The sequence below is a fragment of the Mustela nivalis genome, assembly GCF_964662115.1.
Source record: "Mustela nivalis genome assembly, chromosome: 14".
NCBI classification, from domain to species: Eukaryota; Metazoa; Chordata; class Mammalia; order Carnivora; family Mustelidae; genus Mustela; species Mustela nivalis.
The window spans coordinates 74299877-74319203 of record NC_139033.1 but is presented as its reverse complement, the minus strand read 5'-3'; the positions used below and the strand labels follow the sequence as shown (position 1 = coordinate 74319203).

General features: G+C 38.2%; 1 protein-coding gene across 2 annotated transcripts in view; it reads right to left on the bottom strand.

The window, feature by feature from the left end:
• The window catches only part of ARHGAP28 (Rho GTPase activating protein 28), a 238739-nt gene that overhangs the window by 194052 nt on the left and 25360 nt on the right, over nucleotides 1-19327 (bottom strand). Inside the window, exon 1 of one of the 2 annotated variants that reach the window (XM_082697303.1) lies at nucleotides 11785-12083. The exons of the other annotated variant lie outside the window; for it this stretch is intronic. Coding sequence (XP_082553429.1) covers nucleotides 11785-11960 — 176 coding nt within the window. The 5' untranslated portion in view covers nucleotides 11961-12083. Of the gene's footprint in view, nucleotides 1-11784; nucleotides 12084-19327 lie in introns of those variants that run through there. 2 annotated transcript variants of the gene reach the window in all.

Below are 19327 nucleotides of genomic sequence, written 5' to 3'. Positions count from 1 at the left end.
ACATTGTCTGCTCATTTGGAACCTAATGCTCTGGCTTCCAGAATGCTCCTAGCTTCTTCGTCTCCCAGTGCACTGCCCTTCCCTATTTGGCACTGTCTTTGTTCCACTACTATTTCTACAGATACTTTATTCTCTCCTGCCAGATTGCATACAGTCCTGGTTTTAACTCTCCTGAATGCGGGTCTCCCATGAATAAATAGCTTAGAATTTTCAGGCTTGATCTCCCTCCCAAGCTGCCAGTTTGTAGAGCTTACTACCAGCTGTACATATATACACTTAGCTCAAAGTTTCACCTGCTAGACTATCTCCCCATCTACAATCTGATCATCTGCCAGAATTCTCAATTTCAATTAAAATATTCCCAAACAGAAACCCAAGTAATTTTAATCATCAAATCATACCAACTCCATTGCTTGTTTTCCCCAAGAATCCATCGCTCTCTTTCCTCTGTATTCTCACAATTCCTTATCATCTTTACTTGAACAACGGCATTTGCCTTCTAAATTATTTCGCTACCTCAGTTACAGTCCTCCTTAAAGCAATCTTTTAAACTCCAGAGAAATGAGAAGATTGGAGGATCCTGGAACAGAATAAGCAAACAGTTTCAAAATTACAGTTGTAACTATATGGATTTTAATTCAATTGTTCTGAAACCAGATTAAAACAACAAGAATGATCTGAAATGAGTATGAACATGTTGGAGATGGAGAGTGGAAGAAACAGAATGAGAATAAACCAGGTTAAATTTGGTTAACTGAAGAGAGTTCCTTCTTAAGACATATAAAAAAAAGTCCCTCCATGGACTCTAAAGAAAATTGGCGCTAATCTTTTTCAACTCCCACAAGAAGAACTATTTTAGAGTCTGGATACGTCTCATGTTTGTTTAAGATTGGCATAATAGAAATCAGCTTCATTTGAGCTTCTTCTAAGCAGTGCCTGACTCATGTTGTTTTAGCTGGTGTTGACTCACTGCCCCACAAAGGATGACACAGCTTTAAATAGGCAGAGGATGGCCTGCTTTTTCCAATTACATGCTTCCAGCAACCAGAAGAGGTGGGGGTCTTCTAGAGTTGAGTTTTCTGCAACTAAGCACAATTTAAACCTAACAAAAACAATTGCCAAGTTGACCTGGTAATCACTGAGCTTTATAAATGAGGAGGGAGAGAAGTTAAGTTGTGGTATGTTAAAAATCACAGGGGCCAGGCATCCTCTGTTTTTCAAAACAAAATCTGCGGAAACTTACAGTCAGCTCTTTTCCCATTTAATTGCTTACTCTATTGAGGTCAGCAAATGTTTTTCTTTAAGATTCCAATGAAAAGCCACAACAAGTGTGTTTTTAAGACTCTCCACGTTAACTTTAGTGAGATAACGTAGAGGTAGCTGTAATCATGTTTGAAAGGAAGCTAAGGAAATGCCATTCTCATAATCGTTGCCACCTCTTCTATACTTCTATATCCTTCATGTCTCCCAGTGAGAGAGCGAGTTTCCCCCTCTGCCATGATTTCCTTGCCGTCAGCCAGACTGCTCCCAGAACACATCAGACCATGTTGTGGGCCTGAGTGGGTGCCCAGGGGTCAGTACAATGAATTCTGAGTCTGGTTCAAAAAGTTGGTTATTCCTTATAAGCCTCTCAGAGAGACACTTCTATACTTGGCGTATATGTTGTACCACAGAGACTGCCCCTTGCAATCCTTACTCATAAGCAGTCTTTTTTTTTTTAAGATTTTATTTATTTATTTGACAGACAGAGATCACAAGTATGCAGAGAGAGAGGAGGAAGCAGGCTCCCCGCTGAGCAGAAAGCCCCATGCGGGGCTCTATCCCAGGACCCTGGGATCATGACCTGAGCAGAAGGCACAGGCTTTAACCCACTAAGCCACCCAGGCGCCCCATGAGTAGTCTTTCATGATGCATCATTCCTATTTGTAACACACTCTGAACTCCCTGGCTGGTTAAGAATTGTTAGAAGAGACTCCTAAAGACCCAGCAGTTAGGAGAGAAGTCTGGACCACACTGTTTATATATAACTAAAATGACTGTCCATTCTCCATAGTGTCCCAAGAACTGAAGTTTATCAAAACAAATACCTTATAAAATAAACACAAGTGCACAGAGCTGGAGGCCATTCTGATTCAAGTCCAGACTACAATGGGCCCTGGTTTAATTTTCCACATACAAATCCTTGCAGCTCAATTTTGGTCACTATTATCCATTGCTCCAAGGACATTGACAGATCAGGGCTATTAAGACTAGGGAGGGCTCAGGGGTCTAGATTGCCACAACTTATCTTACAGTATCTAAAATTTTTAGAAAGATTTAGAACAAAACCAATCTTTATAAAAGTATGGTCCAGGACCTGGATTGGTATCCAGCTTGACTTCAAATCAGGATAAGCCAAAAAACTGACTGACTATTGGAAGACAAAATAGGGAAGATCCATTAATTCTCATGGAGTGTTGTTCCTCAACTTGCATTAAGCATTCTTACATTGTAGCATTTTTCACAGAACTTAAACAAAAACACCTACAATTTATATGGAACCATGAAAGACCCCAAACAGTCAAAGCAATCCTGAAAAAGAAAAGCAAAGTTGGAGGCATCCTTTATTTTAAAAAACTGTAGTAATCAGAACAGTATGATACTGTCACAAAAACAGACACATAGGTCACTAGAATAGAACAGAAAACCCAGATATAAACCTACAATTATATGATCAATTAATCTTTGACAAAGCAGAATACAATGGGAAAAGAGTCTCTTCCCCAAATGGTGTTGGGAAAACTAGTCAGCTACAGGCAAAAGAATGAATCTGGGTCACTTTCTTATGCCATACACAAAAATAAACTCAAAATGGATTAAAGACCTAAATGTGAGACAGGAAACCATACAGACAGTAATTTCTCTGACATCGGCCATAGCAACATTTTTCTAGATATGTCTCCTGAGATAAGAGAAATAAAAGCAAAACCAAAACAAAACAAAACACAAACAAACAAACAAAAAGCTATTGGGACTACATCAAAATAAAAAGCCTCTGCACAGAAAACAATCAGCAAAACTAAAAGGCAACCTATTGAATAGAAGATATTTGTAAATGACTTATGTGATAAACGGCTAACAACCAGAATATACAAAGAACTTATACAACTCAACACCTGAAATAAAAAATAATCTAATTTAAAAATGGGCAGAAGATATGAACAGACATTTCTGCAAGGAAGACATCCAAATGGCCAAAAGACACATGAAAAGATGCTCAACATCACTCATCATCAAGGAAATGTAAATCAAACTACAATGAGATATCACCTCACACCTGTCAGAAGGGCTAAAATAAAAAATATAAGAAACAAGTATTGGCAAAGATGTGGAGAAAAAGGAAACCTCTGGTGGGAAGGCAAACTATTGCAGCCAGTGTGGAAAACAGCATACAGAAGTTCCTCAAAAAGTTAAAAATACACCTACTAGGGCACCTGGGTGGCTCAGTGGGTTAAGTGTCCTCCAACTCTTGATTTCAGCTCAGGTCATGATCTTGGGGTTATGAGACTGAGTTCTGTGTCAGACTTGGAACTGAGCCTAGAGCCTGCTTGGGATTCTTTCTCTCCCTCTGCACCCCCTGAAAAAATACTACTACCCTACCATCTAATAATCACCTTACTGGGTATTTACCCCCAAAATACAAAAACACTGATTTGAAGAGATACATGCACCCCTATGTTTATAGCAGCATTATTTACAATGGCCAAATTATGGAAGCAGCCCAAGTTTTCGTGGATAGATGGGATGAACAAAATAATAATGGAATATTATTCAGCCATAAAGAAGAATGAGGTCTTACCATTTGCAATGACATGGATGGAGCTATAGAGTATAATGCTAAGCAAAATAAATCAGAAAAAGAAAAATACCATATGATTTCACTCATATGTGGAATTTAAGAAACAAACAAACAAACAAAAAAAGCAAAAAAAAAAAAAAAAGAGAGAGAGAGAGGGAGAGAGAAACCAAGAAACAGAGACCCTAACTAGAGAGACAAATGAGAGGAATGGTTATCAGAGGGGAGAGGGGGTAAAGGGATGGATGACCTAGGTGATGGGGACTAAAGAGTGCACTTATCATGATGAGAACCAGTGATGTATGAAGTGTTGAATCACTATATTCTACACCTTAAACTACTATAACACCATCTGTTAATTATACTAAAATTAAGAGAATAATTTAATTTAAAAAATTATTGGCACTCTCCCCAAGGGAAAAAAAGAAAAAAGAACTTTTATGTTGTGAGTCACACTGCAAGGAATGAAGTAAAAAATACCTTTTCAACTATAGGAATCTTTTAAATAAAGCAATTAATAAAATTAAAATGAAAAATTCTAAGAGCTAGTTACTAAGAACATCAAATTAAAGGATTAACAATTGCCCTTCCCCGCTTCTAAGCACCCCCGCTAAAAACCACAGAAAGTTTTCTTGTTACTAATTGCTTAGATCTCACTTTATTGGTCAAATTGAATGACCTCTTAGCACATTTGTATACTTTACAATACTGTTACCTAAGACTGAATGAGGGGCAAGAATTTAAATTCTTTTAAATTAAAGGAAAAAAATTCCTAACATCGTACTTGCTTCAACTGATGACAAAATCTTTCAAGCTATTTATATCCACTCATATTTAACACACTGAATACTTACTCCATTGGAACAGAATTAAAATGATTTAAAAAAAAAAAAGACTAAATCAAAACTGAGTATTTGTAATATCTATTATGTGAAAGTTGCTAGTTTGCTAAGGTGGATACAATAGCAATACTGTTCCTGCTCTCAATTAACCTATGACCAAACTGAGACAGAAAAACACTAAATCCATAATAAATAATGTTTCAAGATTTAAACAAAAGGTTAAAAGCACCAGTTCTGGAAGGGTTGGATGGGAATCCTCGCTCTATCATTACCTCACTGTGTAACCATGGGCTGCTTCTCTGTGCCTTAATTTCTTCCTATGAAACAGGACTGTTTTAAAGATTAAATGATAATGTATGTTAAGCTAAGTAAGTTGTCAATAAAAATAGTCCTTTAAAAAAAAGAAATGACATCATAGGACAACGATCTTTATGTATTGACAGGTGAAAACTGTTGTCAAGGAAATTTTCAGGAAAGAAGTTTAGTCCTTACTTTTCTATTTATTCTCCTTTGTTTGGTACTTCATCTCCAGACACAACTGAGAGTTTGGTTCCAACACAGACGTGCTAATTTTAGTTACTTGCATGAATGTTTAGATATGATAATGAAGGTAGGGAAAAGTATCAAGAGAAGAAATCAAATGTCCTATTATTAGCTATAATGTTATTTTTCTATGTTCAACATTTTTTTCTAAGCACCTGTCAGATATCTCTACAGATCTAAAAATATAAATACACCGATGGACCTTTGTATAAAGACAAATGCACAGGCCAGTGTTTTCTAAATAGATTTCATAAATGAATACTGAACAGGAAACCTCAAAAGAATTCTTTTCTCTATACATTACAGATATACAAAAGTAAACTTTCTTGCTAATCACAAAATTTAACACAGATCCAAAGATTTATCTCTCATAAATAAGATAATCAGCACCACAACTTCGAATTGTTAAAATAGTAGAAATAAGTCTCAAGTGCTTCATAATTTTTAAAATTCTACATACTACTTTCTCTTTGGTTTCCTGTCCTTCATATTGTATGCCTGTATGCAGTTATCTTCTAGTAATCTAAGGGATCAGAAATGGAATGCATAGATTTAATTACTTTTGAAGAGTAACATGAGACAAAGCAGCTGGTTCTCTAAGTGACAGTGTATGTTCTCCCACCCTTGGACACTTAATACCTGTCAAACAGATAGTTTTATCTATAATACTAATTTATTAAAGAGTGACATAACACAGTTGATACTAAAAGAATGTGTCATAAACCCAGATACTTAAGATGAATATATAGTTAAACAATCTTTTAGTTCCCATTTTAGAAAAGAGCAACTTGAAGCTTTTAGATATGCTACGGTTTATTCTGAAATGCATCCTCTAGTAATCACAAAGAAATGAACACATGAAATTTCATGTGATGAAAAATGACACAGTATCCAAACTCACTAACTCAATTAACTAGAACACAGCAAGAAACTGAATCCAGGCAAGCAAACCAATATATGCTCAAAGAAACTGAAATAAGTGCTATCAAAATCTTTTGTTAGATTATACAACTTAGTCCTTTGATAAGCTTTTCTTTGCACAGTTCTAACAACCTTGATTATCTAATGAAAAGTAAATTATAAAGCATGTTAAAAACAACATTAGAAAGAACAAAAGTACTGCTAAAGGTTTTCAAGGCTGCCTGAAAACAAAGGGGACTATAACAACAATAAATATTATTTAAGTTATATAAGAAATAAAACAATATACCAATGTAGGCTATTTACTATGAAGGCAAGCAAACTTAAACACCATACTGTCTAAATGATAGGCTATTTACCATGAAGGCAAGCAAACTTAAACACCATACTGTCTAAATGATGACAGTCATTAAGGAGCGTTACGGCCCTAGTTAAGGGTATGCCTGACCTTATATTTTTATCCAAAGAGGCTTAAAGCAAAATTTGTCACTTAAGTGGATAAACTTTACTTCCAAAATTTTCTTCTGAGGACATTTTATTGCCTTCCTTGGCTCTGTTCCATAACACCCTGCTTTTATTCTTCACAGGAACTGATATCTAGAGACCACAGATTGAGAAAAAGAGAATAGGAATTACTTTAGAAATGAAATAGTTTGGTTTAAGGACAGAATGAGAAGAAATTTTAATTACAGGTAAGTTAAATATCTACTTTAGTTATGATATATCTGCATATGTTCAGGTACTATCTCAGGAACACTGGTAAGGGAAAAATGTTTCCATTGCGTATAAACACAGTTCTAAGAAAATATAGCCACAATAATACCCTCTAAGCAAAGTGGGATTTAACATCTATCCTCTCTTAACACAGAATTTAATTTAGTAGCCTTCTATTTTTCTCCGAAGACTACCATAAAATTTCTCCGAAGACTATCATAAAATTAGGGAATAGGTTTCATGAACTCCGACCAGAAAAAACTGAACCATTTTTTATATTTGGTTGATTTTTTTTTAAAGGTGAAGGAGATAAAACAAAGAGAAAATACTGAATGTGGGCATTATAGAAGGGAAAATACATCAATGTAGAAGAATTGAGAAAAAAAAAATCAGTGGAGGAAGTTAGAGAAGAAAACAGGAGTTATTTCATAATCAGAAAACCTTTACCTCAAGACACTTATTAATCACATAGAGGAAAATATAGTTTACCAGTACAGAAACCCAGCAGGCACCATTTTAAGCAGGTTATCAGAGCCAACATCAACATTAACAAGATAGATCACTACCCACTAATATGATGCACTTGAGAATGGCCCAATATCATTCTGTGGAAGTCTTACCCACAATGCATAATTTCAGTCTAATCATGAGAAGACATCTCACCAACCCAAACTGAAGAACTTCCTACAAAACTCCAAAATCGCCATAAGAGATAAGGACAGACTGCCAGAGACTGAAGGTTTGGGAGGCAAAACTAAATACAAGGTGGGATCTCAAATTCAATTCTACAACAGAAAAATTCTAATGCTAATTCTAATTCTAGTTCTCTGAATTTTTGTGGATATATTAAGGATTAGCGATCAGGAAGAACTGAGCAGGTTAAAAATGGACAAAGCAACTGGCCAAATGTTTAGCCAAATGACATGATCAAAGGAAATGTGCCAGATGTTTTCCAACAGCTCCACATATGGAGGCACCTACACTCAGTAGGGGCCCCATTGTAAAAAGAAACCAGAGACACAAACTCTAGTTTTAACCGTAACATTAAAAATGACCCATAAATATCTTATCCTCTTATAAGAATTCTATTTCCATAACTATTTCTGAATCCTCTAGAAAAAGTACTTTTTTAAAAAAGTATCTGCCCCATATGTTAGTATACCTCTGTATATGGCTGTATATGGCTAGTGTACCTCTGTAAATGTATAAGTCACATAGACTTATATAAGTACTTAATTGAAGGAGAGCTGGCACCTTGAAATAAATGTCTTTTCAATTTCCATCCAGGAAAAGTATGGCACTAAGGGTTGTTTGATTTAGTTTTTTCCACAAAATAAAGTATTTTTAATCATCAGTAATTCCACTTTAATCAAATCATTCCCATTACTATGAATAGTTAAAATATTATAAAACAATATCCCCTTTACAAAAGTTTTAACTTTGCTATAGAATTAGAATTCCTAGGATAACCCTGGTAAGCTTCTTTATTTGTTTTTTGAGGAAGAGCTGGTTCTCTTCCTCTTCTATTTTTGTTCTCTCTTGGGAAGTTTATGGTAAAATGAACTAAACATCAGAAATTCTCATGGCCCTTTAATTCTATACATGCACGAAAAAATATTATATATATATATACTTCTTATCTATAGCTTAGAAAATCTTTGAAAAACAAGACACCTTGCTTTATCTTCAGCTATCTTTCATTCCGTAAGCAAAATTATTTTGTGTATGTCAATATTTTCACTTTGGATTCTGATTAAGAATTTAGAAGCTCAGCCTCTTTGAAAAAAATCACATGATTTTAAAGATAGTCCCAACCACTTAACAGAACTAGAAGTTTACAATCCTTCATTCTCTTTTATACCTTACAAATAGACTGTAAAGACAGAATGTTTGTGATAAAAGGAATTATCTTCTCTCCTCCCAACAAATACTTAGTTCTCCAATTTTTTTTTTTTCCCCTCCATGAATACATTTTGGGGATAGGTACCAAAATACCAAAAACATTTTACTCTCCTCTTTATATCAACAACTGTGATTAAAAGTTATAACAGTAATAATACATCTAACAATTACTGTATGTTTCATTGGTATTGGACACTATTCTAAGCACCTGAAACAAGCTGCCCAAGACGATGTGGTAATAAATGGTGTAGGTGATATGTGGGGTCTGGGAGCCTGACCCAAGCCTGAGCAACTGGCAAGTACACTTTATACTGGCTACTTATTTTAATACAATAAAATGTCAATCCCTAAAGAAACCACAGTGGCCACCCAGCATCAATGCTGAACAGTTAGAGGGGAGGCATGTAATGGAGCAGCCATGACCGCTTCAGTTAGTGCTGGCAGGCAGCAGCAGAGCCCTGACTTGCTGGATCCTTTATTCTTTTATTATTATTTATTTTAATGAGAAGCTGGCAGTCCAGAATGATATCTGAAGACTCTTGCTTTCAAAATGTTGCTACTTATTCTAAGCTTTCTCAGAAAGTCCTATTTGTCTGAAAGGTAAAGGGCCACATTCTCACAGTAGGGGCTTTGTCTTATTTATCTTTGTATCCCTAATACCTAATGTGTGGCTGGCACATAGTAGGTACAAACAGATTGACTTCTGCTGTTAAAAATCCTGCTGTTTTATCTTGACCATTTTTAACCTTAGTAGGAATTCATTAATTTATTCAACAAGCATTTACTGAGCTATGACAATGTGCCAGACGCTGCTCTAGGCACTTTAGATTCCAACAGTGAACAAAAGAGAAAACTGAAGAGAGAGATAGAGACAGACAGAGATTATATTTTAGTGGGAAAAAATAGGCCCCCCAAAACCTGAAAGTCCATAAAGTCAGATGGAGTGGAGGCTTGAAAAATAAGGAGATGGTTTGCTTTGAACTGAACCTTTGCTACTCAGAGCTAAAGAACAATGATACAATAGTCCACGCTTCCTAGTGCCATACTGGTCACTCCTCCACAAATATGTTACACATATGTAAGCAATTAAAGGAAAGGGTATTCTTGAAAGAGAGAGTGCTTTCTTCATAAGTAGAACAATACAATCTTGCTCCTTGGCTTGAAAGGAAGTATTGATCAGTAGTTAGGGAGTCAAAGGTTAATAACTCGGTCCTGATTATTTCTGTTATCAGACTCATGATTGATGGTGTCCTCCGGCTCCTTGTAAATGCAGGAACCTCTTTTTGATTGTTGTTACTGGGAACCAAAAAATTAAGCTATTCTCTCATGATTTAGTTACAGGGGACGGGGTCAACTATCTCCTGCATCAGAGAGTTGAGTGGTACAAAGGTTCCTATAGAGAGGGTGAGTGGTCACCAAAAATGCAAACTTAAGAGCAGCATAAATCTGATTGGCAGCCATATGATAAAACACTAACTATGACACACAGCTCTTTTGCTCTCATGCATTATCATTCCACAAGACCACATGCTGAGTTAATGGAACTTCTCCTCCAGTTTGCTTTGGAAACGGATGTAGTTTCGGAAGGCCCAAATGGCACAATCTAGCTATTACTCCTAGACAGCTGCTGGGAGTTAGAGACAGGACAGCTACACCAAAACCATTTAAAAATGCACAAACCAGACCCCTGCTTCTCAAGAACTCACTTATATCTATTGAGTTCCTCATAATCTGAGTAATTATAGTCAGGGATTAAGTTTAAAAAAGACATCCTAAAGACAAATGCAAGTTTGTATCTTCAAGTAGCCTTTAAAACAATGTGCTACTAAAGCTGGAAGAAAAATGTTACTTTCTCATTGTCTTTACATAAAAATAAGATTTCACTCAACCTGCTCTTTTTGGAAGAAACAATATTGTCTTTGTTAGCCAAGCCTAACATAGATCTCATGCCAATGTGGTTTGTTCTTCTCATGGATACTAGCCAAAAGGATATTCCTTGAAATAAAATCACAATCTGTTGAAAGCCTCACAAATCAATTAGATGAGGAGACAGAAGTAATCATTATCACATAACCAAAGATAAAAGTATGAAAAAAATAAACGAAAATAAACTTGATGCAAAAAAGAACATCAACACTCAAACTTCCCACTTGTTAAAAGAGAAGAAAAAAAAAAAAAAACCATTCCTCAGTGGATCCATAGTAGATAAAGAGCCACATTGAAATAAGCAAAACTTCCCCTAAATATGAGTCAGATAGCAAACCATCTCATTTATCATTGTCTGCCCAGGGAAATTTCCTAAGAGTCTAACATTTTTGTTTAGTTAATGGAAGTCACATTGGCCTTGATCTTGCGTCGAACGGATGAACACTGATACAGAGTAATTTAACATAGATCCATGCTATATTAAATCTAAAATACACATAATGAGATGGTTATAAACCTCTTTTGACCCAAAAGAAATAAACTATAATAGCATTTACAGCATTAAGTCAACATTAGCAATAATAAAATAATGATACCAATGTATATATGCGGCTGAATGGTTTTAAAATCTAGAAATAAAATTGTTTTTAAAAAGTCTACTCAGATTTACTTTTTAGAGCATCTTTCCAGTTATGTTTTAACTCAGATGGCATGCAGTTACTAAAAAACTTTTAATAGTATTCGAGGATTTAGGATAATATATTTTAATTTCTTTTCTTTTCTGCTTGTCCCATTTCCAATGATTTTTTTTTAATTCTCCAATATGTAAATGAGTGAATTTGGCAGAAATGAGGCATATGCCTATTTATCCTCAAGTTGTATCAAGAACACAGACTTTAGCCACTGTCGGCGGAGACTTCGGTGCACTTCCCACTTGCAATCAAGGACACAATACAAAGCAGTAGACCCACTCATCCAGTCCACTAAAAGTTGGAACAAAAATCAAGTGAAGGTGCTCTTATGCCCTGGCAGAAAACACAGCTGGGAGATGAAAGCCCAAGCCCGGGAAACCTCTGCTCCCTTTGGAGTCGCTCTGGGTACCTGCTGCCAGGGTGGCTGGCGGTGGCCCTGGGCGCGCAGCGGGGTTCTGAGCTGGGTGGCTGGGAGCGAGCGTACGAATGGTAGGCAGTCAGCACCACGCCGCCCGAGTCCTCCACTTCCATCCTCAGCGGCGCATGTCCCCGCTCCGGCCCGAGAACAAAGGCGGAGACCAGCATGGACCAGCGCACGGGGACTCGGTCACCAGCGGGGCGATGTGGCCCGTCCAGCTCCAAGGGGCTTGCTCTGGCGGCTGTCAGGGGCGCCCTGGGAAGCCGCCCCGCCCTCGGGACAGCCCTATTAGCAAGGACTTAAAGACACGCCCACAAGTCCCGCTGGGGGTGGGGGGGTGGGAGCCGGGAGAACGCGGCGGGAGGTGGGGGGCGGGCGGGCAGGGGGAGGGTAGAATCGGGGACCGGGGAGGGGGGGATCCCTGTTTCTAGGAAACTGGAAACCTGCTGTGATCCTTCAGGGCTCAGGCTAGCTGCTCTAGCAGTTTTTCTTGCTTTGTTTCTTCTTCCTTTCCTTTTCCTTTTCTCATCCCCCACCCCCCCAACCACCAAATGGGGGAGGCTTATCCCATAGCTGGGAACATTTCCTGCCTGGCAGCAAGAAGCAAGAGAAAGAAACCTTGCCCCTGGGAGCCTGGGCTGAGAAGGAGAGGGGCCCGGTCTACAACGTGTGGTCTGGGAAGAAAGGAAGAAAATGTGACACTCTCTCATTTAAAGCATCCACATCAAAAATTGAAGAACCGGATTACGTTGCTGTGTGCTTGGTTAAGTTACAATAAACTTGATTTCCTTTTGGGCAGGTAACTCCCTCTTACAGCAAGCAGAACACCTCCCTCCCTCACCCTCAATGCCACCACAGCAACCAGACTCTTACCTCACTCCACATCCCTTTCCTCCTCCCAGTCCTGATCACACTAAGATACTGCTTTCAGCTTGTCTGAAAATTAGACTTGATTATTCTGGGCCCAATGCATGTTTTTTCCAGAAGTCTTGATTTAGAGGAAAAACGTGTTACAGGGAAGCAGATAAAAACGGGCATAAGCAGAAATTATTTTCAATGATTTGGGATCTGAAATATGTCTTTAGGTAAATAAAATTAACAGCACAAATGGAAAGACAACATTCTTTTAACTACATGAAAAGGGAACCAGAAGTATGCTATGGAGGCCCATAATGAGTTCATCTTTCAGGGGCAGACAGGGTGTTTTACCTGTTGTCTCTCACACTCCCCTGGGAGCTAGGTGAAAGGGAAAAGAGAAGTTAATTCACCCGATACTGAGGGGTGACCTAGGTCATGCTATTTAACCTCTCAGAGTCTGTTTCTGCATCTGTGAAATGAGGAAAACAATATGTTAGGTTCTCAAGAAACGCTGGTCCTTTTTGCTACTTCCTTCACATTTTCAAGAAGAGAGACATTTGCTTTCACTGCCCTTTCAAAGGTTGGGAAAGAAAAAATATATACACAAAATGCTTCTTAGGAAATATTTTGTTGATTGAAAGGGTTGGAATAAGAATGACTAACATTTATTAAAATACCCTTTAAGTGTTAGATCCTGCTCATTAGCTCTTTAAACTCTCTGAGGTAGGTATTCTAGTATCTCAATTTTGTGAATTAAAAAAAAAAATCAAACATCAGTGTATGAAAAAGGAATGTTTCACTCTTCAAAAATTTCAGATACAAAGACATATCTGTTTACCTACAATGTTTTATACTAAATGCATCAAAACAAAGATAATACTTTCTTAAAATGTGAAATAAATTCATAATGTAATTATTAATATATGTCCATAATACCTCATCTAAAATTTTGGGTCCAGGGGTGCCTGAATGGCACAGTCATATCCAACTCTTGGGTTTTTGGCTCAGGCTCAGGTTCCGATCTTGGGGGTTATGAGATAGAGCCCCACATTGGGCTCCACATTGGGAGTCTACTTGAGATTCTCTCTGTCTCTCCCACTCATGCTCTCTCTAAAATAAACAAAATCTTTTAAAATAAATAAATAAATATAAATAAAACTTTGGGCCAGATATGTTTCAGAATTTATATATTTTTTTAATTTTTAAAAGTAATTTGGTGCAGGTGCAATTTAATATAGAACCCTCTCCCTTCAGTAGTTTGGGACAGGACCCTTTATTCAAACTTATTTCCCAAGCATAAAGAATTGATTCTAAACAGGATAAATAAAGCCTATTCATAGCCCACATTTATTCAGATCAGGTCTGTCACCAAATAAGTTTTGACACTAAACTTTTTTAAACATGCAATTTTTACAGCTTTTTACATTTTGGAATTACCATAAGGAATTACAGTAGCGAAACGTTTTCTGGGCATGGAATTTGTCTCGGTTAGCATTTTTTTTTTTTCCTGAGCTATAGATTCAGAATTTTAAATTCTTGCAGGGCATCTCCTTGTGAATATTTTTAGCCATAACTGCCTCAAGATGTCCAAAACTGCAGTGGTGTTCCCTCATGCCAGCTTCAGCAGCCAGGCCCCCTCTCTTATACATTCACATTTTCGATGCCCTGGAATCACTGTGGCTTCTCCCTCTGATCTCTTACACCACATCTGTCATCTCTTTCTCAAAATGTCCACAAACTGCTGCTTCTATTGCCCATGCGGTGGTCTTTGTTCTCACATCACCATCTCTTGCCTAGGTGACAGCCATCCTTCTTTGAAACAGATGACTTTCAACCACCTTCCTCTTAAATCCTCCCCTTCTTCAAAGAGCTGATAGAATGATTCCCCTAAAACATAGTTCTCCCCCTTCTCAAAAGCCCTGTTGTAATGCACTTGCTACAAAATAAAGTCCAAACTCCTTAGAATAGGTGCTCATTAATCTACTTTGATCACCTATTACTTTTTTATTACTGAGACTGGGCAGCCCTCTCACAACAGGTGGTCTTGCCCTCTTCCTTTACCCTTGCTCCTACCTGTTATTTTCCTGTCTAGAAATCCTTAAAAACCCTCTATGCTCCCCTTACTCCATGAAGCCTTCTCAGGTGTTCCTAATCCCAAGCCCTCCCCTTGCTTCTGTTATCAGAACCATCTCACTCTGCCATGCAGTTAAAGCACAGTCAGCCAAAACTGTGCACCATGTACACACTATGCTACTGTGCCCATTGCACACTCAACTGTTAGAGGTTTTTTCCACTGAGCTCACATGCGGTTAAGAAACCCTTCTCAAAACAGAGCCTCCAACAACAAGGCAGCTTTGCGATGAAACTATCTGCTAACCCAGAAGTGTATTATTATTTTCCAACAAAGCAGTGTCTTTTTCTAAATTGCAAGCTACTAGAAGAGCTGGTGTCATATTTTTGTCTTTATACTCCAGAGCCCAAAGTGTTTTGCAGAGTAGGCAATCAACAAAGAATATCTGTAAAATCAATGACCATATAAATCAATGAATGAAGGAGATAGCTCTTTCATTCAGTAATTCCAATCTTTCAGGGCAGCCAAGGAATTATTATAAATGATTCATAAGTCTGTACAACACTGTAAATAGTAACTGCAAACTAAAGAAAAAAATGTTCCACACGTATGTATTAATACTTTTTGAATGTAGGCATATGCTGTTGACTTAACAATATACAACTCTAAACATTCTTGAGTTTGGGGGCTTCAGAAAGATGGTAGAGCGCATATATTGGATATTATAGTACACCCTGCAGGACATTTTCCTTTTGCCCTCCAGATCCCCTTGCTGCCCTCGGTAATGCGTGGGGCCCCAGTGGCTCACCTTCTGGTCTACATCCCTGAGCTCCCTTGCCTCTGGAGTCAGGTAGAGCCAAAGAAAGGTGCCAGTAAGACATCTACAGGGAAGGGGAAAAGCCAGTTTGCGTATATATTTCCCAGACTTGTCTGTCGATTTGCTACCAGCTGACTCCTTCCACCTGCTAAGGCCTTAGCTCCTGATGGCAGCCCCCTCCCACACTGCTCTCTCTGGAGTCCAGTAATGCTTTCTCTACCTAGTCTTTCTTTTTTTCTACCTAATACTCCTGCACTAGGAGTATTCGCAGCTCCTGGTGCATCAAGTAATCCCTCCTTTGTCCCTCCTGCAACATCCCTGTTTGCCTTCAACCCACCCACAGCCTTACAGACAATCCCTTTACTAAGCTCTCCTCATTTACCTGTGCCAAGTGCCCCATCTCTTCCTGCCAAGATTCTGACTGATAGGTGTCCCCACTGATATCTGGGGTAGTATCCTATAAGCAAAAACGCTGGTATGCCTGCAGTAAAGTATAAAAGATACACACACCAGGAGGGAGAAATACAAACGATAAATAGCCTCCTGTCAGTTCAGGTGATTTATCACTACATAAGCTCAGGTCTGAACAAGTTTTATAGTCATGTGATTCATGAAAAAGCTTTCAGATTAGAGAGCTTTGGGGATTTGGGAATTATAGATATGGGATTGTGGAGCTGGTAGAGTCTGTTAACATTTTTGGCATTCTAGGGGTTCACAGCACAAGACTATGACAGCTGGCTTAGCAGCAGAGTAACCAGGAACCCTGGGAAAGATACTCCATCTGGGAACTGGGTTGATAAACAGCTCCTAGAGTGGACAGTGTACATTCAGAGCACAGAAATAGCACTGGAATCATAGAGGGAAAATTCTAGTTTCCTATGCATACTGCTCTGTATATCACCGCAGCACCCAGCACTGGACCAAGAACAGGACACCTGGGTGTCAGCACCAACTCTGCCAACAGAAGGCAGGACCCAAGCAAATCGCTGAACTGCAAACCTGTTTCTACACACACAGATGAAATAAAACATTTATTTATTGAGTACTTACCATGTGCCTGGCTCTATTCTAGGCATCAGAACCTCAATTCATGGAATGCTCATAGCAGCTTTTTGAGATAAGTATTACTGATAGCATCTTCACTTTATAGTTGAAGAAACTGACTGCATTAACTTGTCCAAAGTCACCCTGGCTAGGACATGGCAAAACGAGGATTCAAACTCAGGGAGTCTGTCTGGCTCCCTACATCCAAGTTGTTAAGCATTGTATTTCTTTCTTTTTTCTTTTTTTTTTTTTTTAAGATTTATTTATTTGAGAGACAGAATATGCAAGAGTGTACATGTAATTGTACATGTAATTGTGTAGAGGGAGAGTGAAAGAATTTTAGAAGACTTCCTGCTGAGTGTGGAGCCCAAACTTGGGGCTCGATCACATGACCATGAGATCACGACCTGATCCGAAATCCAGAGTCGGACCCTTAACCAACTGAGCCACACAGGTGCCCTTATATTTCTCTTTAGTAAAAGTTTTGCTGAGGTTCAAGATATACTTCTCCTTTATATTGTAATAAACCAGGTCATCAGACTCATTTTTCTTTTCACAGCTTCCTATAAACCTATTTAGCATTTTGGAGGATAGATATCACTAGCAGGTAAGAATAACGATGAAAACAGTAATAAATGAAGAGAGAATTAAACATATGTTCCACATACAACAGTAAGGTAGTTCACAATTTATACATAAGAACAATTCATTAGGGCGCCTGGGTGGCTCAGTGGGTTAAGCCGCTGCCTTCGGCTCAGGTCATGATCTCAGGGTCCTGGGATCGAGTCCTGCATCGGGCTCTCTGCTCAGCAGGGAGTCTGCTTCCTCCTCTCTCTCTGCCTGCCTCTCTGCCTACTTGTGATCTCTCTCTGTCAAATAAATAAATAAAATATTAAAAAAAAAAAAGAACAATTCATTAATTTCTCTCAGAATGTGTCAGAAGTTAACTCAGTATTTCATTCGGCCTTGTAAGTGTGTCAGTTGATGGTTATACATAAGGCATTAGAGAATACTACCATTTGTGAACCCTGTGTGCACAGAGACTTCATTGGCATTTGCCAATGAAACCGAGGAGGCAGAGTGGTAGACCAAAAAGGGTCAGACAGAGTTAAATCTGAATTACGAATTTGCTACTTTACTGCTTATGTTACCTTAATTTCTCTCCTTTTCTATTTCCTAATTGAAGCATGGAGAATCTCTTCTGACAGGTGATGGGAAGATAAAATGAGAGAGCATCTTTAAAACATCAGTTATAGTGCTAAGCAATCTTAGACGCTCAAGAGATGTTGGTTTCCTTCTCTCTTCTTTACTATCCGCTGTCACCCGTCCTCTACCTTTGTCCTTCTAGAAGCATCATTTGAATTCAATGCCCAAAAGTAAACAATCTGATTTTAGGAATTCCAAAGGCATTTATAACCTTTACTGAAAGAAGAGTCAGACTCAACTCTCATAATGATGCACCTAGAAGAGCCTCACAAACTCTGGCCCCTGGGTGTCAGTGACACTGCAGTATTATGAAGTATGGAGACATCCCAACATACTCAGTTCTATGAGGAGAGGCAAGAAAACAGCATTTAGGCAAAACCTCAACAGGGACAAAAGAAAAGTGCTTCTTGTGGCCTTGGCTGCTTATCTGGCAAAACTACTGCTAGAATAATCACTTAAGAGCAGAACAGGAAAACAGCTGCAGCTGCAGGAGTCTTTGTTGTGCTGACCGCCGTTCCCTTAGCAAGAGGGCTTGAAGTTACATGGTCACTGGTCCTATCTTGCAGGAAATGAAGGCACAGTTCTCTCCTACCTAGGGGAACATGCTAGTTCTATCAAAACTCCTTATATGCATTCCAACTTCCCCAATATTCCCTAAATGCAAATTAAGGGGAGTAAATGCAAATTTTCATTTATATGAAGAGGAAATACTTTAATGAAACAGGTATTTTAAAAGTATTTCGAAAGGTAATATGTAAACCCTCCATCATTGGGTCAGCTGATTATTCTTTAATTACTACCCTGAAATTATTCTCAAAACTTACTGGCACTAATTAAATTACACAAATTTATTTTCTGAATGCTCTTATTATGACAGAATTTTTAGACTACTCTGATTTTCCTACTGCTTTCTTATTGCCTATTTTTAAAGACATATTGGGTCCTATATTCTTCAGTAATTATTCTGTTCTCTATGATCAACTTGGTAATTGGGGTAACAGACTATGTCACCACAAGAAACTGTCAGCCAGGTTGAGACTCTATGTTATTTATGTAAGGGACGTAACTGAGTCACTCAAGTAACTTAACTGACTTCTACAAATAAACTGAATCGTTATTGACTGGAAATAAATCACAACCAACACACCCAGGCAGAGTGGAGGGGAAGAAGCCAGATCAACCACAGACATGAAACTTTGGTCTAAAGAGACTTGCATTATGGAATACTTTCTACACTCTGCAATTATACAAGGGGTTTTATTTATTTATCCATCCCTCCATCCATCCTGAGAAGGTACAATCATCATTAGTACCTACAATGCTAAACACCAGGTATGTAAAAAGAAACACGAATTTGAAAGCACAGTCTCTGCAAGAGGTAGGAGTAACTGTGGAGTAGGAAGTCATCAAAGAACCTCTCAGAGGAGATAATGCTAGAGATGAGTCTTAAAAGATAAATAACAATCGGCTAGCTCAGGTATGGGCAGTTGGGGGTGATGAGAAGGGTATTCCAGAAAGAGATAAGAGACTGACAGTTA